We start from the raw sequence: 18,070 nt of genomic DNA on the forward strand, positions 1-18,070 counted from the left end.
CTGCTCTGTCCCAGCTCTGCTTTCCTAATCCTATAAACATTTTCTATGCGCATTCCCTCCTCCCTCCACCCTCCTTCTACCTCTCTCCTTACTTTCTTACATCCAGAAACTTTCCAAGCCACTCAGTAATCATCTCCCTTTGACCTCAAACATGCCATCACATTTTTCTGCACTCGTTTCCCTTTAAGCTGCCTACACGTCCTATTGCTCTCTCTACTTTTAGTACATTACTTCTAACCTCTTTGTTAGATCCAAATTTTGGTTTGAGACTCATAAAGCAAAGTGTTCAGAGAGGGTCAAAGGGCTGTAGCAAGGGAGAGGTTATAGATCCTGTAATTAGCAATCGCCTCGAGGGGGCACTGGGACCAAACACTTGACTCAGCGCATGAAAGAGGGCACTAAGAGCTTGACTTGTTTTAGGCAGAAGCTTGTAGTGTTGCTTTGATGCTGACACTCTAGGAGTCCTTTGCTGTAGGCGGTCCTCTAGAAAGACCGACCCCCACCTTCTCCCGCTTTACACCAGTGCAGGCCCGGGCTGGTTTCAGAAACATCTGGAACTGTTCTCTGTGGCAGCTCTGCGGACAACATGGAGGCATTCCTGCTCCCACAGACTGCAGCAGGAGGGAGCAGGGGGGTACAGCCAGGAAAAATGGAAAGAGGAACAATGGGAAGTCCAACCGTAGTGTTTTTATTTGGTTCCACCTGGTCTGTGGAATTTAAATGAGAGAAATTCCAACACACTACGCTCCTTCATGTCTGGGGTGGGGGTAAGGGGGCTGTACAGTGAGGCCCAGTGCATTTCCCCATTTTGTGTTTTTCAAATGAGGTAGGACAAGGTTCAGTCACTTGTTCAACCTTCTGAAGTTCCACAGGTTCAGTCTTGCTCGCAGGAACAACATCCAAAGGGGGAAAAAAAAAAAAAAACGGAAAAAAAGAAATCATGTGAGTGCTTGAGCAACACAATGGTTAGAACCAGAGCGAAGGTGAGAGGTCCAGACGGATAAAACCTGGCCTTCCTGTCCGTCACTTCTCCAGCAGCTGCTTCCTCTGCTGTTCCCACAGGGCCTCCAGGTGATCTGCCCGCTTCAGAGCAGCCTATCAGAGGAGAAGGGGATATTTATCCATGTTGTCAGTCATCTCTCCACAGCTGTGTTTGCTTATCAATCGTGCTCTGACAGAAAGACCCAGTCACTCACCTCGTACTGCTTCCGAAGATTATTGACAGTTTCTTCCTTCTTCAAGATGGCCGACTTCACTCTGGCAAATCATAGAAGAAAGGCGTTAATATTTACCATTTACCATTTCTTGACTAAAAATGTGAGAGTTTGTCTTATCACTTTCATTTCCCGTCTGGAAAACCATGGTCCCCCACTGGCTGACAATTTTACCAACATGATTCTGAAACCTGTCTGCCAGTAGACAAACCAATAGTAAAAAACACCAGGTGAAAATTGTGACTCTATACTTCAACTCGATCATTTTCTTACCAACTGTTTGGTCTCTGTCCTGTACACAAGATACAATGTGCATGTAGACTGTATAGTCAAAAGTATGCAGACACCCCTTTCCACATGTTAATGAATCGTATGATTAAAGACCAAAACCAACAACAAATTGATCCTTCTAACAAGTATTATCTGTGTATCCAAAGCCTGATATATCTTATTCCTCTGTGCCTCAGAGCTCCATGGTTGTCCAAAAACACATCAGTGAGCCTCACTGTTGCACTCGATGACATGGTCCTTCATCACCATGAACAGAAGGTAGCCTCATGCTTTAATGTTAAAACATACAGTAATATTTTAGACAATGATGTTTCAATTTGTCAACAGTTTGTTTGTCCCTTTCTTCTTTCAACATGTCAATGCTCCCGTGCACAAAGCCAGGTCCATATAGAAAGGATTTTCCCACGTTGGTGTGGAAGAACTTGACTGGCCTGCACAGAGCCCTGACCTCAACCCCATCCAACACTTTTGACAACCGGAACACCAGACTCAGGGTTGGACCGCACTGATGCGCTTGTATCTGAACCGGAGCAAATCCCTGCATTTAGTGCAGTCAATGTTAAGGTGTCCATGAACTTTTGGCCATGCAGTATCGGTGCCATAGGACCTGCTAAAATAAAAGACTGCTGCTCAGGAGTTTTACAAGTTTCAGAGCCACATGGATTTCCATGTTGATATTAATCATGTAATCTCCAGGATTACTCCAACCCCCCATTCAACTCATATTTCTCCTCTTTTAGAAACTGGAAGACAAGGTTCCACCTTTTATTCATTGTGTTCCAACATTCCTGTTTACACCTAAAGCAGAACAGATTGTAGGGAAGCACTTTGCCAACAACACTTACGAAATGTGTGGGGACTGCTGCTGAACCTAAATCCTGGGACAGTCTTCTCTTTGACACAAAGAGGGCTCTTGATTGTCTGGTGATGGTGATTTAGTGATATTTCTTCGAAGTTTTGGCTTTGTAACTTCCAGACATGCCAACTGATCACCTCAGTTCATCACATTGTATCTTGTGCAGAATAACTAGGCAGGGCTGCACAATCTAACCAGGTCTGTTTGCCATTTCACTTGTACCATTACTACTGGGTGAGTGTGCCATGTCTCCAGTTAGAATTAAAGTAATGTATCATTACACTCGCAACATCAGCTATAAAAATGTCAGTTTTTGACTGTTTCTTATAAAGCACCGTGGTTTCGCTTGTTTAAATTAGAACCGAGTGTTTTCAAGATCAGGTACTAGGGTTGTAAACTTTGTGTGAATGGACAGATGAAACAGAATAAAGCTACTTTTTACCGTTGATGGACTTCAGCCAGCTCCTCCTCCTTCTCCCTGGTGACCCTCTCCACCTCCAGCCGTAGCCTTGCCCTGGCTTCTGACACCTCCACTTTCATTCTGCGGTTCTCCTCCTCTGTCATCACCAGCCGATCGGCAAACTCCTGCCTTATCACCTCCGCCAGGCTGCGGCGCTCCTCCACTAGCTTGTCCCTTGTCTAAGAAGACAAGTCAGACGAAGTCAAATTGAATCTATCTGAAGATATCTTGTATTTTAATGTGTCCACTTTTCACCAATGTCCAAATGACAGGGATTTACCCCTTACCTGTGTGATTTCCTCAATTTCCTGTTCTTTCTGTCTTAGCACGGCCTGAAGTCTAATCAGCTCTCCCTCCGTCTCCATCTGTTGCTTCCTCAGCTCTTGTTGTTTCTCCATGGCTGCCCTCTCTGAGTGCTCCAGCTCCCTCAGCTCAGTCTCATATTTTTCCCTTACACGCTTCACCCTGAAAACAGTGTGCATTACAGGTTAGTGTTAATGCAGACTTTGTAACATTTGGTGATGCCATTATTCACACAGACGAAATATTGTTCAACCAGGATTTGCAAAGGAAAAAGAAGCATGGGCACATCCCAAAATTCTTTTCAGGTGCATAACAGAGGATGCATACCAAAAAAAAAAAAAAAAGATAAATGTATAAAACACTGAGGAACTTCCCCAATTTTCATAAAACTGATGAGCAGACATTTTTATTGATAGCCCAACAAAGATTTGCAACTGTAGAAGTCTACAGTGTATGTGGAAAGCGGGTGCCAAATTCCCTTCATTATACTGTACAGTGCTAAAGGACAAACACTTGAAGTAAGGGTTCACACACACCTGTTGTCAGCTGCCCTCTCACACTCCTCTTTGTCCTTGCTGGTCTCCTCCTCCAGCGTCCAGATGGCGAGCTCGATCTCTTTGTCACGTTCTCGTCGCAGCTCTTCTTTGAACTCGCGCTCGCGGCTCAGCAGCCACGCTTCCTGAGGAGACACAAATGCACATGCTGTCTGTCCTGGCTGCTTTCCGACCACACACACACACACACACTACCACACTCATTCACACGCATATGCACATAAACAAGTAATATACATCTTTCTTAATAACCAACATCTCCCCAGTGGATGTTCCTGCCTGTATCACTGACAAACGGTGTTCGTGTTTTCCTAACAAGTCCTGACTCTGTGAATCTGTTCTTCCTCAGTACGTGTGATCTACAACCTCAGGGTTTCCTCCAGATTACTTTTAAGTGGAGAGTTGGAGAACACAGGTCACTTTTACTTTGCTGCACTGGAACTGAAGGAGGAAAAGTGCCACCTGCTGAAGTCACTAAATACAACAAAAAAAGACCATGTTTAGCAGAAAAGCTCAGCTCCTGTTCTTTTTATACTGATAGTTAAGTTTCACTGCACTAAGAACACTAGAAATCTTACAATTCCCCTGAAACAAGAATGAATAGGCCACCCAGACGCCCACAGGGCCCTATGAGCAAAGCACTTTATATTTACATGCTATCCAGTGGTTTCTTTCACATCACCGTGAACAAAAGAAGGGAACATTGAGAGCAGATATAGCTTAAAAAAGGGTAGACTGGCTGCATAGCTTCACGCCAGCATATCAACAAACCTCTTTTTTCTTGTAGTTTTCTTCCCAGGTTTGCTTTTCAATGTCCAAACGTTCTTGCAATGCCTTCATCTCCACCTAGTCACACAAACAACACTCAGTTAGCTTGCTGCAGACCTGCCAACTGCCTTAGATTTCTGAGGGATGTTGATAAAGGTGCGGATACTGGATGGAGTACAGTAAAGTCTGAAGTTGATACAGTAATGATACTGTTTTTATTCTACACAGTTCACACTCATCACCTGGTGTCTCCTCTCCTGCTCCTCTCTGGTTTTGTCCAGTTCTTCTCTGAGGGCACGTCCAGCCAGAGAGCTGTTCTCCTCCAGCTGCCGCCGCAGATCCTCCAGCTCAGCTCGCTGCCTGCAAGACAAACACAAGAAGAAGCCTTGAAAAGAACCACATCAATCGTCTGTAAAATTACAGCTGATTCACTCAGGACTTTTTGGACAACTCTAAAGCTGCAACTGGAGGGATCCTACAAGGTCCAACAATAATGTTGCAGTTACAAGATATATTTAGTCTTCTGTCTTTGCTGTTAACTTGAAGTTGCAGAGAGGAATGGGCAGTGAGCATCATCAATGTGGGATGAAATATCACAGGAAAGAAAATATGAAAGCTTGCATTTATTGGGGTTTTACCAATTATGTAAAATGTCTTGTGTTTCAATAAAAACTATGCACCCAACTGCCTAGATAACATTCACATCGTAGTATTTCATAACTTTAATGTTTGACCTTTGGTTCACACTGGCTCAAGCTGTGTTTGTTACTTTTAATGGCATTTAGTTGAACTTATTTCAGTCTTCTATCTGCTAAAGGTCACTTGTTTAACAGCTGAGCAACTGTAACAGCATTTCTTTAGGAAAAAAACATCTATATGGGCTACATGTGTCTTATATTCCCTGCAGAATTGAAGGGAATACAGACTTTCTAGTTTCTATTTTCCTACAGATTCTGGAGGATCAGGATCAGGATGGTGGGATTTAAAAAGAACAGTTCCTCTACTGTGTGACAAAAATTTCTAACCAGGAGGCTGTTCCAGTACAATGAATCTTCAAGGTTATTTCTCAACAGTGTGCCTGCATTGTTGAACTAGACTGATATTTAACCATAACAATGTGTGGTCCACCCAGAGGACTGTTTCTTAATTTTCCACTGATTCAGCTTCTTATTCTGGGGACTATAGTGAGGGCAAAGTACTGGAATATTTTGCACAAAGTATTTTCTGTGGAAGTCACTTGTTAGATAAATGGCTCTGCAGATAGATGACCTTTGGCCTTACCTTGCGGCCAGCTGCACCAGCCTCTCCTTCTCATCAGCCACCTCCTTGTAGAGACGTCTCCTCTGCTGCTGCAGGGACAGCTCCTCCTCCTGAAGCTGCTTCTCGTATCTGACACACACACACACACACACACACAAACAGAAAGACACACACATATCTGAATGGGACTGTACACAGACTGCTAAAATTAACATGGACAATGAACAAGCACGCTCAGAAACAAGGGACTAATTAACGAATGTCTGCTAACAGCCTTTTATCTGCTAGACTCATTAACTCGAACAGTGTGTTCCCTCATGTACCTTGGATGCAAGTAAAATTAAAAGCCTCTCTCTCTGCTTGTCTCTCTTGCCTTGAAGTACAAGCAGCATGATTTCAATGCTTCCAAAAACAGTCATGAAAAGAAATGTTGAATAAAGTGAAGACCATCTCTCTCAGGTTTCAGTGCATGAAGCTGAACAAAGGCTGCTTGGTTTTTGAGATGTTTTACTTTGTAGCTGCTAAATGTAAAGCTTTTTCTGTTTGTTTTTTTTCAGCTTCCGACTGAAAGAGCTGAGTGTGTGGTTGGATGTTTTAAAGGCTTTATTCTTACAGCCAGCTGTAAGCTGAGCAAAGGTTTTCTGGCACAACAGCCCTTACTTCCAAGGTGTATGGACAAGGGAAAAAGTCTGGGTGGTCAAAACTCCAGCAAAACTTGTAGTATATAGAGCCACTTTATTTTTAGACCAACGCTTTTCAGCTTGTGGCCTTCATCCGGGTAAGCTGTTTTGACCTCTTAGCCAGTTGTGAGCTGCCAGCCTATTATATTTGTTAGTGTATTTCCTGTATGTAGTGTTTTCATATTGAAAATGTCCGTGAAAGATATGAGGCAGTATGAGTAATGACGATGTGACATGCCCACCTCTGTTTGGCTAGTTCCCTCTCTCTTTGACACTGCTCCTCCTTCTCCTTCTCTAAATGTTGGCGGAGCTCCTCACACTGACGGACATATCTCTGGGCCGCCCGGTCGTCCGCCTGCAGCAGCTCCGCCTCGTGGAGCGTCCGCAGTTTTTTCAGCTCCTGTTTGTGTTTAGAGATCAGCTTCTGGATTTCTGGCTCCAGACCTGATGGTGGAGGAGGAACAGACATACTTCATGATCTGTGGCTGATGAGGGACTGAAAAAATTTACGGCTCACTGGTTTAACTCAAAAAAGGGGAATGATTATGGGTTGTTTTTTTTAAAAAAAAAAGCAAATTCTGGATTTCCATGAGTCCAATTACTGTAAGGCAGTTTTATTTTCACTCTACATTTTGGTGAGAAAATGAGTAAATATACTGAGCCTCAGCTATGACTAGCTAAAGAAATACAGACAATTCTGGATTCTCAATAGCAGTGAATGTACAAAACACCTCATCAGCATTGCCTTACAACCATCTGTGACTTTTCATGGAATCAGCTCATTACAGGCAGGAAAAAGTGGAACAAAATGGTGAGTTTCTGGAAATTGAACAATACCTCGTTTCTTATGTTGCCTTTAGCAAGCCAGAAAAAGCCCCAAGCAAAAGCTAGATACAGCTTTAAATTACTGAGTTTAATAAATAAGCAACACTTTCATGCATATAATAGATACAATGCAGCTTGCATTTTTGAGGTGGTTGGCATGTTAAGCTGCCAGCTGCTGGAAGGTCAGAGGCCTTACGGAGCCAACAGGAGCGCCGAAAAGAAGCTGAAGCCACGTCAGCTGAAACATCCAACGACTTGTTAGAAGATATATGAATTGCAGATTTCCACTCCAAGCTAAGGCTCACACTTCACTACCTTTGACGGTGATCTCTTTGATCTTCCTGGTTTTCTCGTCAATCCATTTCTCCCGACGGATCTTCTCTGTGGCACTCATTAGGTCTTTTAACTTCTTGATCTCCTGTGGAGGGAGGGAGTGGGGGAGGGAAGAGGGTAAATTATAGTGGTGGTGTGGTGTCACAGTTAAACTGATGAGGGACACTAAAGCACTAGCAGCACAACATTTATCTTGTTTAAAGCAAGCGAGGTACTTTGTTGGCCCCAGATTCAGTTTTTACACGGTTAAAACAACAGTAACAATTTCAAGGGGAATTTATGTTACAAGACCAAATAGCAAATTGAAAAATACCACACAGTTAATAAGAGGAAGAGAAAAGTGGAAACAAATTCTGGGCAAGACAAATCAACTTAATTACATAAAGCAATGTAAGCTTTATATCTAAATCTAGATGAGAAAAGACGGAGGGGACTCACATGCAGACACACTGTCCAAGAGACGTTGTGTGGGATAAACAAACGAAATGAAAAGGGCATGGCAAAATGAGAGAGATGATCGTGCCAAGGATGACCAGGTTAGAGGAGAAACAAAGTTACCTCACACAAGGGACCCAGAATTTGCCACACCTAAAGACAGGAAAAAACAGATCCACGGAGGAGAAAAGAGAAAGGCAGTGAAGAAAAAGAAGAGAGTGAAAAACAGAAAATAGAGAGTTAAACAAAAGCAGAACTGCGAGAAAGCAAGATACAGTCACACATGAGCCAAAGCAGAGGCGGAGAAGCAGAAGTTATTTGTGGTGGAAAAAAAACAGTGCAGCTGTAGATGTCTTGATCTTCAAGGAAAAATTCAATTAATGTCATGATTCACGTTTTTCCACTGGTGTGAAAATCTTGGCCATCTCACCATTTCATGCTGCTCCTGCATTTGTGCAATCTTCTTGGTGTACTTCTGGTCCACCTGCTTCAGTTCTCCCACCACTCCTTCACAGCGCTCACTCAGAGCCTTTTTATCATTGATCAGCTGAAGAAAGAGCATATTTTAAACCCCGGGGAGAGAACGACGGAACAAAGAAAGAAGAAGTTTAATGTATTGAAGGCAGGTTGCAGCTGGGATTAGACTGTGCAGGTATACCTACCTGATCAATGAAAGTGAGGTGTCTCTGGATGGTCGCTTCATATTGTTCCTTCTGGAGCTGGAAGTTTCTGTTTAGCTCCTTCTCAGTCTCCTTCACATGTCTCACTGTCAGCTCCCTCTGCTGGGCCTGATGGTCAGAAGGCAAAGAAGGTAAACAAACTTGAGCTCTAAACATCGTCATATACAGCAGCTAACGGGGCCAAAGAATTTCTCTCTACATTAAAAAGTACTGTGATGAATGCGCATCTCCCCACCAGTGCGGCTTGCAGCATGTTGACAGTGCGTTTCTTCTCCTCCAGCTCCAGCTTGATTCTCATCATGGAGCCGGTGACTTCGGCGGCAGTGGCCGATGCCTGCTCGACACCAGCTAGCTCCTCCTCAGACAATACAGCCTGACAAATCAAGGATCCAGGAGGCACGCATCACTTTTTTGCATTATGTTAATAATCATGAAATCCAACGACAACAGGATCGATATCATTTGGCCATTGACGGATCCGGGTTGACTGACTCACAAAGCATCTACCCACAATTTGAATTTTCATACTGACTGGTTTTGCTAAGAGAGCCTTATTAATTTATGGGAAAAAACACACAAAATGTACTTGCATGTCAAGACTATCGGAATCAAAAATAAAGACGGATGGTTATTGGGATGGAACACAAAACTGGTCTTAAAAACCAGACAAAGAACCATAAAAATAGGGACAGTTTTAGAAAACTTGCAGTATGAAAGCCTTGTAGCGCTCCAGCCATAATCACAAAATCAAACTGTAGACCCTGACCTCTCTGTGGGATCCTGAGGTGACCGAGCGTGGTCTCTCCTGTTCAGATTTCTCCATCTCATCCAGGAAGCTCATGATGCTCTGCAGCTTGGCCTCAGAGAGGAGGGCGCCCCCGTCTGGCAGTGCAGGGTGGTGGCTCAGCTGCCCGTGGCGCTCCAGGTTGTCAGTGGTCAGAGAGTTGGAGTCTCCGTCCTTTAATGAGACACGGGATGAATGCAGGTTACAGACATGGCATCAGTAGTTTATGGTTTCTTCATTATCCATTTATTACGAGAAAAAACACTGAAGACTGAAGAGAAGCGCTACATAACCAGGAATTTCATACTGACCTCATCTATCCAGGAGTATTTCTCTTTGCGGTAGCACTTTGGCTCTGACAGCCTCTCGGGCTCCTCCTCTAAAAGCTTCAGTGTGTCTAGCAGCTCGTTGAGGGTGGTTTTAGACTGAGCCCTGCTGGGCAAAGCTCCCTGCCGCTGGTCTTCCATACTCACTGACCTCTGCAGAGTCTCCTAGAGTACGGACATAACAAACATGTTTATGATAGGACCAAACAGAAGAACTGCTTTAATGTTTTATGCTGGTAGATGGATTACAGGTCATTCATTCTGATTATTTGGTGCAGTTGGAAGTTTCACTTATTTACCTGGGAACACTGAGAACCTCTGCGATTTGACAAAGCTGGGGAGACGGCTCTGAAACTGAGCTCCCCTAGGTCAGTCACAACATTCAAATTTGTGTCTGTGGAAACATTTAACCAGTAGTTATTACAGGATTCTCTCACATCAAACTTTTTAAGCAACCTCAACTTGTCGCGAAGATGTTTTTGGTGTTCAATATGGCTCACCCTGCCCAGTATGAGCGAATGCCATCACATCATGTTACAGATTCATACAGACCTGTGTTCTTAGTTTTTATGTCTGTTGGTGACATCGGGCTGTTGTTGCTCGGTGAGGCTGGACTTCTGTTGGTTGGGGAAATCTTGGGCGGCTTCTTGCGTCCGATGACACCAGTCTGCCTCAGGCTCTCCACCTGCCCCTCCAGCTCAGCTGCATGTTGCACCTCTGCAAATCGCTGGGTTCTTTTCTGCTGCATCTCCTGTACCACACCACCAGAGGGCGATATTAGACAACCCAGAGCTGCAAACCCACTCTCAGTGTGATGTGATTGGATGTTTACTTTAGAAACAGTGCTTTAAACTTGGCTTAAGATTTACTACAAAGTATGTAGATCAGGTGTGTTCACCTGGGTGGCAGCAAGGCGGGCCAGACGAGCTTTTTCTTTACGGATCAATTTCCTGTTGTGCTCCTGATGCTGCTGCTCCAGGCAAACATCCTCTTCTGCTCTGTCCTCCTGCTCCTATAAGAGAAAAGAAATAGAGGGTTTTTAAAATATCAGGAGAAAGACAGTGATAGTGAATGAAGCTGTAAAGATAGAAAGTTATTTACCTGGGAACACTGAGAGCCTCTAGGATTGGACAGAGCTGGGGAAATGGCTCTGAAGCCCAGCTCACCTAAGTCGGCCACAATATTCAAATTAGAGTCTGTGGAAACACATAACTCTCAGTAAATCAGTTCACTTTTCAGAAATACCATTTGTTTAGCAACCTTGTGTGGCAGTAAAGATGATATAATATGTTCACAGATAGTTAATAACAAATGATTATGTACAGTATCTGAAGTTAAAGGACCCAGAGCAGAGATATACATACCTGTGTTCTTGGCTTTGACAAGTGTGGGTGACAGTGGGCTGTTGTTACTCGGTGAGGCTGGACTCTTGTTAGTCAGGGAAATCCTGGGTGGTTTCTTATGTCCAACCACAGCAGTATGCTGCACCTCTGCAACCCGCTGGGCTCTTTTCTGCTGCAGCTCCTGCACCACACCACCAGAGGGCGATATTAGACAACCCAGAGCTGCAAACCCACTCTCAGTGTGATGTGATTGGATGTTTACTTTAGAAACAGTGCTTTAAACTTGGCTTAAGATTTACTACAAAGTATGTAGATCAGGTGTGTTCACCTGGGTGGCAGCAAGGCGGGCCAGACGAGCTTTTTCTTTACGGATCAATTTCCTGTTGTGCTCCTGATGCTGCTGCTCCAGGCAAACATCCTCTTCTGCTCTGTCCTCCTGCTCCTATAAGAGAAAAGAAATAGAGGGTTTTTAAAATATCAGGAGAAAGACAGTGATAGTGAATGAAGCTGTAAAGATAGAAAGTTATTTACCTGGGAACACTGAGAGCCTCTAGGATTGGACAGAGCTGGGGAAATGGCTCTGAAGCCCAGCTCACCTAAGTCGGCCACAATATTCAAATTAGAGTCTGTGGAAACACATAACTCTCAGTAAATTAGTTCACTTTTCAGAAATACCATTTGTTTAGCAACCTTGTGTGGCGGTAAAGATGATATAATATGTTCACAGATAGTTAATAACAAATGATTATGTACAGTATCTGAAGTTAAAAGGACCCAGAGCAGAGATATACATACCTGTGTTCTTGGCTTTGACAAGTGTGGGTGACAGTGGGCTGTTGTTACTCGGTGAGGCTGGACTCTTGTTAGTCAGGGAAATCCTGGGTGGTTTCTTATGTCCAACCACAGCAGTATGCTGCACCTCTGCAACCCGCTGGGCTCTTTTCTGCTGCAGCTCCTGCACCACACCACCAGAGGGAGACACAGAACAGTGTTGTAAACCATCATAAGCCAGGGAAAACATCCACGGCTTGAAACCGGCTTGATTCAAATGTTTAAATAATAACATAACTTGCACTACATGACCGGGCATATGGTCATGAAGTATAAATAATAATTTCAAGTGCATGATCTAATAAAGTAGATGTGGTTCCAAATGTAGGTTGCTGTGTCACAATAAACTGTCTTATCTTAACCATAGCATCGACTCAACATCTACATTGAGTTTGATGAGTCATCTAGTTCAGTTGTTTGTTTCTTTTTTACTTTGGTCCAAAAAGTTTCACATCTATTTGATTGCCACTGGAGAATCTCCACTCGGAGACTAGAATTTTAACATGCCTCTGGTCAACTGTTTTTAGAGCTTGACACATATTAAGGAATAAATATCAGACTATCTCAGTCTCTCGTCAGTTTTGACCATTCCTTTTAAAATATGTCTCTGCAAGTCTCCTAAATTTATGGAAGTGCAATACTAAAGCCACTGAAGTGAATCAGAGGTGGGCACCTGGATGGCAGCAAGGCGGGCCAGACGAGCTTTCTCTTCACAAATCCGTTTCCTGTCCTCTTCCTTTTTCTGCTGCTGCTCCAGGCGAGTGTCCTCCTCTGTTCTCTCCTCCCACTCCTACAAGGGGAGGACACAGATACTGTCAATACAGTAGCAATACAAAGATAGAGGGATAAACCCAGTTAGGAGCACGGAGAATAAAAGGTAAGGAGTAAGGAGGCCTGGGGACAGATGAATACCTTTCTTTTACTGGCAAGGATGTGTTTGAGCTCTGCCTGGTTTGTGTGTCGTCTCTCTGCATGGCGTCTGTACCAGCGCTGGATAGTGACTGCTGCCTGGTTCACCTGCTGAATAAACCTTCAAATACATAAGAGAACTGCTATGAGTCACAGAACAATTAAACGAAGAAGATTAACATCAGTAAATCAGTTAACAGGTAGAAGCACTGTTGAAGTAGCCCTCTGAAACAGTTTAGTGCGTCTAACCTTTCGGCCTCCTCCTCAGTGACCTCCCTCCTTCGAGGCAGTACAGGGCTGCTGCGCTGGGCTGACACTGGAGATTTATTGTTGGAAGTGGAGGACGCTGAAGAGAAATTCTTCTGGGATTTAGTGAGGGAGCCGTTCTCCAGTAACACCTCATCATTTGCTGTGGCTTTTAGGATGTTACTGAAAGAAAATGTGATTGAAAATCAGATGGAGTGGTTTACCATAAACAACCAGGGTAGATGTACTGATTATTTACTATTTTGGAGGCAGACAACACAAACCGGTTTATATCAAGCATGTTTTCATTATGGCCCATTAAAAAAATTCTCCAAAATCATGTCAGGCAAACAATTACATTAACCTCACGACATACTTAAAAGACGGTTTCTGGTTGGAGCTCTTAGGTGTGAGTGGTTTCTCAGAGTAGTTGTTATGTAAGATGGTGGTGACAGAGTTCCCCACAGCTCCTTTGTTGCTCCTGGGAAATACAAAAAGGCACAATGACACTCTCCAGGAGACAGTTCTGACGTACACACTAGGCAAAACTCATGTATTGTCATCTGTTTAAAGTATTGAGAATGCCACTGCCATCTTTTTCACTTCACCCCCCTCAAGACATTACAGTAACTGATATCTGATACATGCTTTGACACCAATTCTTACCATATTACAAACTCTGCCCACACAGCTTTTTTTTTTTTACAATTTACATGGAAGAAAAAAGCCAAGTGTGTGGGCGGAATTCCTGAAGGCAGTATCATCTGCCAGGATCAACAGGCATGAAACCCGAGGAGCAGGTAGAAATCCAGAATGCAGCAGTGCAAGTAGTTACTGGGCCCTGTTTGTCCCTGCTCTACAAGGACTATTATGTGTGTGGATGTGTGAGAGACGCTGCCCACCTGTTGTTGGCAGTGAAGGTGGCAGCCAGGGCGATGCCAGACTCTCTTTTCTTCAGGCTGGTGGGAGAGTCCACACTGCCAGTGCTACGGGAGCTCGAGTGCAGGGGGAAAGCTCTGGGCTGATCGTCCTTAAAGACAGGAAACACACAGTTGTTGCATCTGATATCGCTGAACTACTGTATCATTTGACACCCTTAAAACTGATATCCTATTTCATGTTTGGGAAAGAGGGAAAAGCTTTTGGTATCCACCATGATTACATTATTAATCGATTGATAGAAAGTTAAATCAGCAACTATTTTGATAATTGACATTTTTTAAGCAAAAATACAACATATTTGTTGGTTCCAGCTTCTCAGATGAGAGGATTTTAACTCTTTTCTTTGTCATCAAGTAAGTTAACTGAATATCTCTGGGTTTCATTGGTCAAACAAGACAAGACATTTGAAAATGTCAACTTGGGCTTTTATATTATGTATAATGGGCTTTTTTCTCCATATTTTCTGACTTTTTATAGACATAATGAATTAACAAATTGTCTGCAGATTAACTGATCATGAAATTATTATTTGCAGTCCTATGCAACACATTTGAATATTACAATAATTCTGCTTCTTATCTACTATACACACTTGATAGCCAGAAGATATATAAATCAAATGACAAATAAAAAAATGTAGTCGATAAATACCAGGATGTTCCATGTGGTTCTGTCTGGTGAGGCCTTGCTGAGACTGGCTAGTTTCTTGCGTCCCTCTGAGCTGCTGTCAAACAGGGCCAGGTAGTCCTCGCTCTGGTCCTGACTGGGGAGCACACAAGTGCATTATACTTTTTACCATTAAACAAAATGATCACTGGTGGTGACAGAAATCAAGGAAATCTCAAAATCTGGGACAAATAAAACCACAACTGTTTGCATGCATAGATACCACTAGAGGAGGGTGGAAAAAAATGAACGTGTTTTGAATGAACTGACTCTTTAAAAGGCTGCTACTGTAGCTTTAAGCCAAGAAAGTAATTACAAATCTGACCTTAGAAGTGGGGGGAAAGCACATTCTGGGCTCAATTTTCACACAACACGGGCTTAGCAGTGCAAAACACACAATTAAGCAACTCCACACAAAGCGGGGACCGCAAGCCATGGCTTTTAGCGGCAGCTTTTGTGATTAAATGTTGTAACGACAGCTGCAGAAATGGGTGTCATCCTCATCTCTTCTCCTCCCAAGCACTGGAATTCCCTATACAGCAGCTGACCGTCTGTTAAGGAGAGCTCCGTTATGGATTCCATGTAAGGCAATATCAATGGCCTGTCATTCATCCTTCAAGTAGCCTTACATACCAGCACCTTCATCACGGAGCACAGATGTAGGGTGACCTCCTGTCTGGCCTGGCCTCTGCTGGTATCTATGCTGCAGCCTGCCTGTGCTGTGCAGGGTTTTTCTGTCTGGGTAAGTATATAAATGAATGTGGGTGTTTGAGTGTGTGTGTTTTCGGGGGAGGAGGGGGGGGTCAAGCCAGCTGGCCCAATGAAAAGCAATCTGACAACACTATTCAGGCAGCACATTCCTTTACTTTTTGCTTTACAAGAGAGTGATGCATGGAGGGGAGGAAGCGGTGGGGAGGGAGACGGTGGTGAGTGACCCAATGACAGCCCTGAAAGACTCAGAGACTTGGAGGGGGTATTGAGGGTATTTAGAATGTCTTTAAATTTAAAGCCCCTCTGCTCTGCATCCTCAGAGGCAGAAAGGGGAGGGGGGATGGCGGCAGCTGCCAGACAATAGAACCAGAGTGTGCACACTTCTCCTTTCAGTGGCTGCTGGTGCAGGGGGTAACCTGACCCTGAGGTCCCAGCCCTCCCCCTCTAACCTGGGACAAAGCAAGTTCCTGCACCCCGCGACCCTAGCAACAGCCGATCAGCTTCCCTCTACTCTTTATCATGCAGGAGCTGGCGCGCCACAGTTCCCATTGTCTGAAGTGCTGAAGCTTCAGGGCTGCCAGCTGTTGCTCACTGAATAGCAGCACCCTGGTTTAAAGAGCTCCATGCAGGAACGCTAAACTACAGAAGTTGCTTCTTGTGACGTGAGCACTGCTTCAACACTTTCTGAAGCACATATTTTAAAATGCACATATTCTTTAATGTCATTTCGAAAAACACGGGCTTCATATTTCAGAAGCATGTACACTGCTCTAAAGGTCATTTGATGATCTCAGTGAACCTTAAAAGCAGGTTTTGCCTGAGGCTTTACAGAGTACATGTATCAGCACATACCGTACTATATGCAGTTTAGTTTGTCAATATCAGTGATAAGGAATGAGGAAAACAGGTTTGACCCAAAGAAATAAGAGGGGATACGGATTCTCAATGAAATACTTCCGTTCTACTTGTAAATGTGTTACAGGCACAAATAGCCTCAGTGTTATTAGATCAGCAGGTGCGTGTGTGTTTATACCTTAAACTGATGTTGGGCGGCTGATTAACTTGAGTGGTGCTGTTGGACCGCCTCAGGTTCTTGATGGAGCGGGAGCTACCAAAGCTGGCATCGCTCTGTGGATTTAAAAGGTTTGTTAAAGAACTATAATATTTGTTTGCAAACATTACACACTTGGTATTACAAACAATTTGAAACAAGCAAATTAGAAGAAAGTGCTGATTTGCTCATTCCTGCGTCTTGAATAGATTCTATTAAAACTCTTAAACAATCTGCACTTCCATTGCTGCCAAAACAAAAGTACACATGTGGCAGTGCACAGTTACTCACCAGGGTGTTGCGCTTTCCTCTGCTGTCACTGGCCACGCTAACTGACACAGACCGAGAGAAGTATTTCCCAGGTGATGCACTGCTGGGTCTTTTGGACATTGAAAGCTGGGAACCTGACAAGCTGAGGTCCAAGGCATCTCCTGAGACACCTGTCTGGATGGATGAGGGACTTCGTGTTGTATGCATCTTTTGAAAACCTGGAATAAAGTTAAATAGTCTTGGTGATAAGACACACATGGGTCACACATGCCATTTCCCAGGGGGGGTTCAGTGGGCACAACCACAGCAACAGAGGGAAAAAAACAGCCACTTTCCCCTGACTGTTTTGTCTCCCAGGGTCACCAACAACAAAACCACTCTATTTTTGCTTCAGCTGGGATTGTCTGACATCAGTACAGACTGGTAACTAACAGCACTTACAGTTGTTTAGTGCTGACTGTGATTCTGTGTTTACCGCTCCAGTTCACTGGTAAAAAACCTAAATAAAACGCAGTGTTGCTGAGGCTATGAGGCAACAGCACCCTGGTGCTGCTAAGGTGTAAATCAAACGTAACGTTAACGGCTCTCGGAGCATCTCTCCCAAAACAAATTCTTGCTCCTGCCAACATGTTATTATCGCTGCCACACTGTGGCAAGCGTAAGCTAGCTGTTCAGTAACCTTGTCATCCTCGAATCACAATAAACACGCTTGTGAAGAATTACAGGTATGATTAATATCGTTACTTAAAAACAAAAACAAAAACACAACTGTCGTCAGCTACGTTAACGTTAGTTGACAACATAATAATACCTAGTAGCTAGCTACTGGTAACGTTAACCTTACTGTCAGCTAACGTACTTATTACACTGACAGTAACGTTACATTGTTGACCAGGAGAGATGATTCCAAAGTGATGCAAACTGGGACGTTTCGCAACGTAACATTATAAATACGATAACGCTCGTTTTCACGGAACTGTTAAATCACCGCCTTGGCTCAGCAGGCAAACTTACTTAACTGTCATAGCTCATACCTGCTACAAGATGACTTTAAAGATAAATAAAATCGGTTGATTTTCAAATGAAGTCTTGTCAAAGCCAGCATTTCTAGCTAACAGTTAACGTCTTTAACGTTTCTCCCATCCAGCCCAAAAAACGCTGGCTGCTGAACAAGCAAGTTAGCATTAACTACTTACTTCAAAAGCTGGATGGCAACATCGCTGATAAGCTGCAGAACGCTTTCACGGTGGCGTTTTAATCCCCAACACAATCCTCTGACGGCCACTGGAAGTATTCCGTTGACTTGGTGGACAAACACGGAGAACCGTAATA

At 43.7% G+C, this 18,070-nt stretch overlaps 1 protein-coding gene across 4 annotated transcripts; it reads right to left on the reverse strand.

The window, feature by feature from the left end:
• Positions 1-908: 908 nt before the first annotated feature.
• cep131 (centrosomal protein 131) lies at positions 909-18,069 on the reverse strand. 4 transcript variants are annotated; one of them, XM_040134479.1, is made up of 31 exons: positions 17,935-18,069; positions 16,760-16,956; positions 16,451-16,545; positions 14,692-14,803; positions 14,001-14,128; positions 13,475-13,579; positions 13,102-13,281; positions 12,856-12,973; positions 12,617-12,733; positions 12,032-12,067; positions 11,134-11,290; positions 10,871-10,965; positions 10,668-10,781; positions 10,322-10,520; positions 10,069-10,163; positions 9,755-9,934; positions 9,426-9,617; positions 8,895-9,032; positions 8,642-8,767; positions 8,410-8,526; positions 8,103-8,132; positions 7,527-7,629; positions 6,629-6,830; positions 5,728-5,835; positions 4,689-4,806; positions 4,450-4,524; positions 3,661-3,803; positions 3,109-3,286; positions 2,804-3,000; positions 1,197-1,257; positions 909-1,095 (listed from the first exon to the last, which is right to left on the reverse strand). In XM_040134479.1, exons 2-31 carry the CDS (start codon positions 16,943-16,945, stop codon positions 1,024-1,026), a joined length of 3,777 nt encoding a protein of 1,258 aa, XP_039990413.1. In that variant the 5' UTR covers positions 16,946-16,956; positions 17,935-18,069; the 3' UTR covers positions 909-1,023. The 4 variants fall into 4 exon arrangements, with proteins under 4 accessions (XP_039990413.1, XP_039990412.1, XP_039990410.1 ...); XM_040134478.1 differs by lacking the exons at positions 10,668-10,781; positions 10,871-10,965; positions 11,134-11,290 and adding exons at positions 11,441-11,554; positions 11,644-11,708 and having other exon boundaries at positions 11,908-12,067; XM_040134476.1 differs by lacking the exons at positions 10,668-10,781; positions 10,871-10,965; positions 11,134-11,290 and adding exons at positions 11,441-11,554; positions 11,644-11,738 and having other exon boundaries at positions 11,908-12,067.
• Position 18,070: the final 1 nt, after the last annotated feature.

Source organism: Xiphias gladius, chromosome 9 (assembly GCF_016859285.1).
Source record: "Xiphias gladius isolate SHS-SW01 ecotype Sanya breed wild chromosome 9, ASM1685928v1, whole genome shotgun sequence".
NCBI lineage: Eukaryota > Metazoa > Chordata > Actinopteri > Istiophoriformes > Xiphiidae > Xiphias > Xiphias gladius.

What these genes read in the sequence shown, in the direction of transcription:
- cep131 (XM_040134479.1), bottom strand. Translation starts at nt 16,945, where the DNA reads ATGCATACAACACGAAGTCCCTCATCCATCCAGACAGGTGTCTCAGGA. An exon ending in ACCTCACTTTCATTGATCAG is followed by an intron (nt 8,527 to 8,641) that starts GTAGGTATACCT and finishes CTCTTTCTTCAG; the next exon opens with CTGATCAATGATAAAAAGGC. An exon ending in CTGGTGCAGCTGGCCGCAAG is followed by an intron (nt 4,807 to 5,727) that starts GTAAGGCCAAAG and finishes TTTGTCTTGCAG; the next exon opens with GCAGCGAGCTGAGCTGGAGG.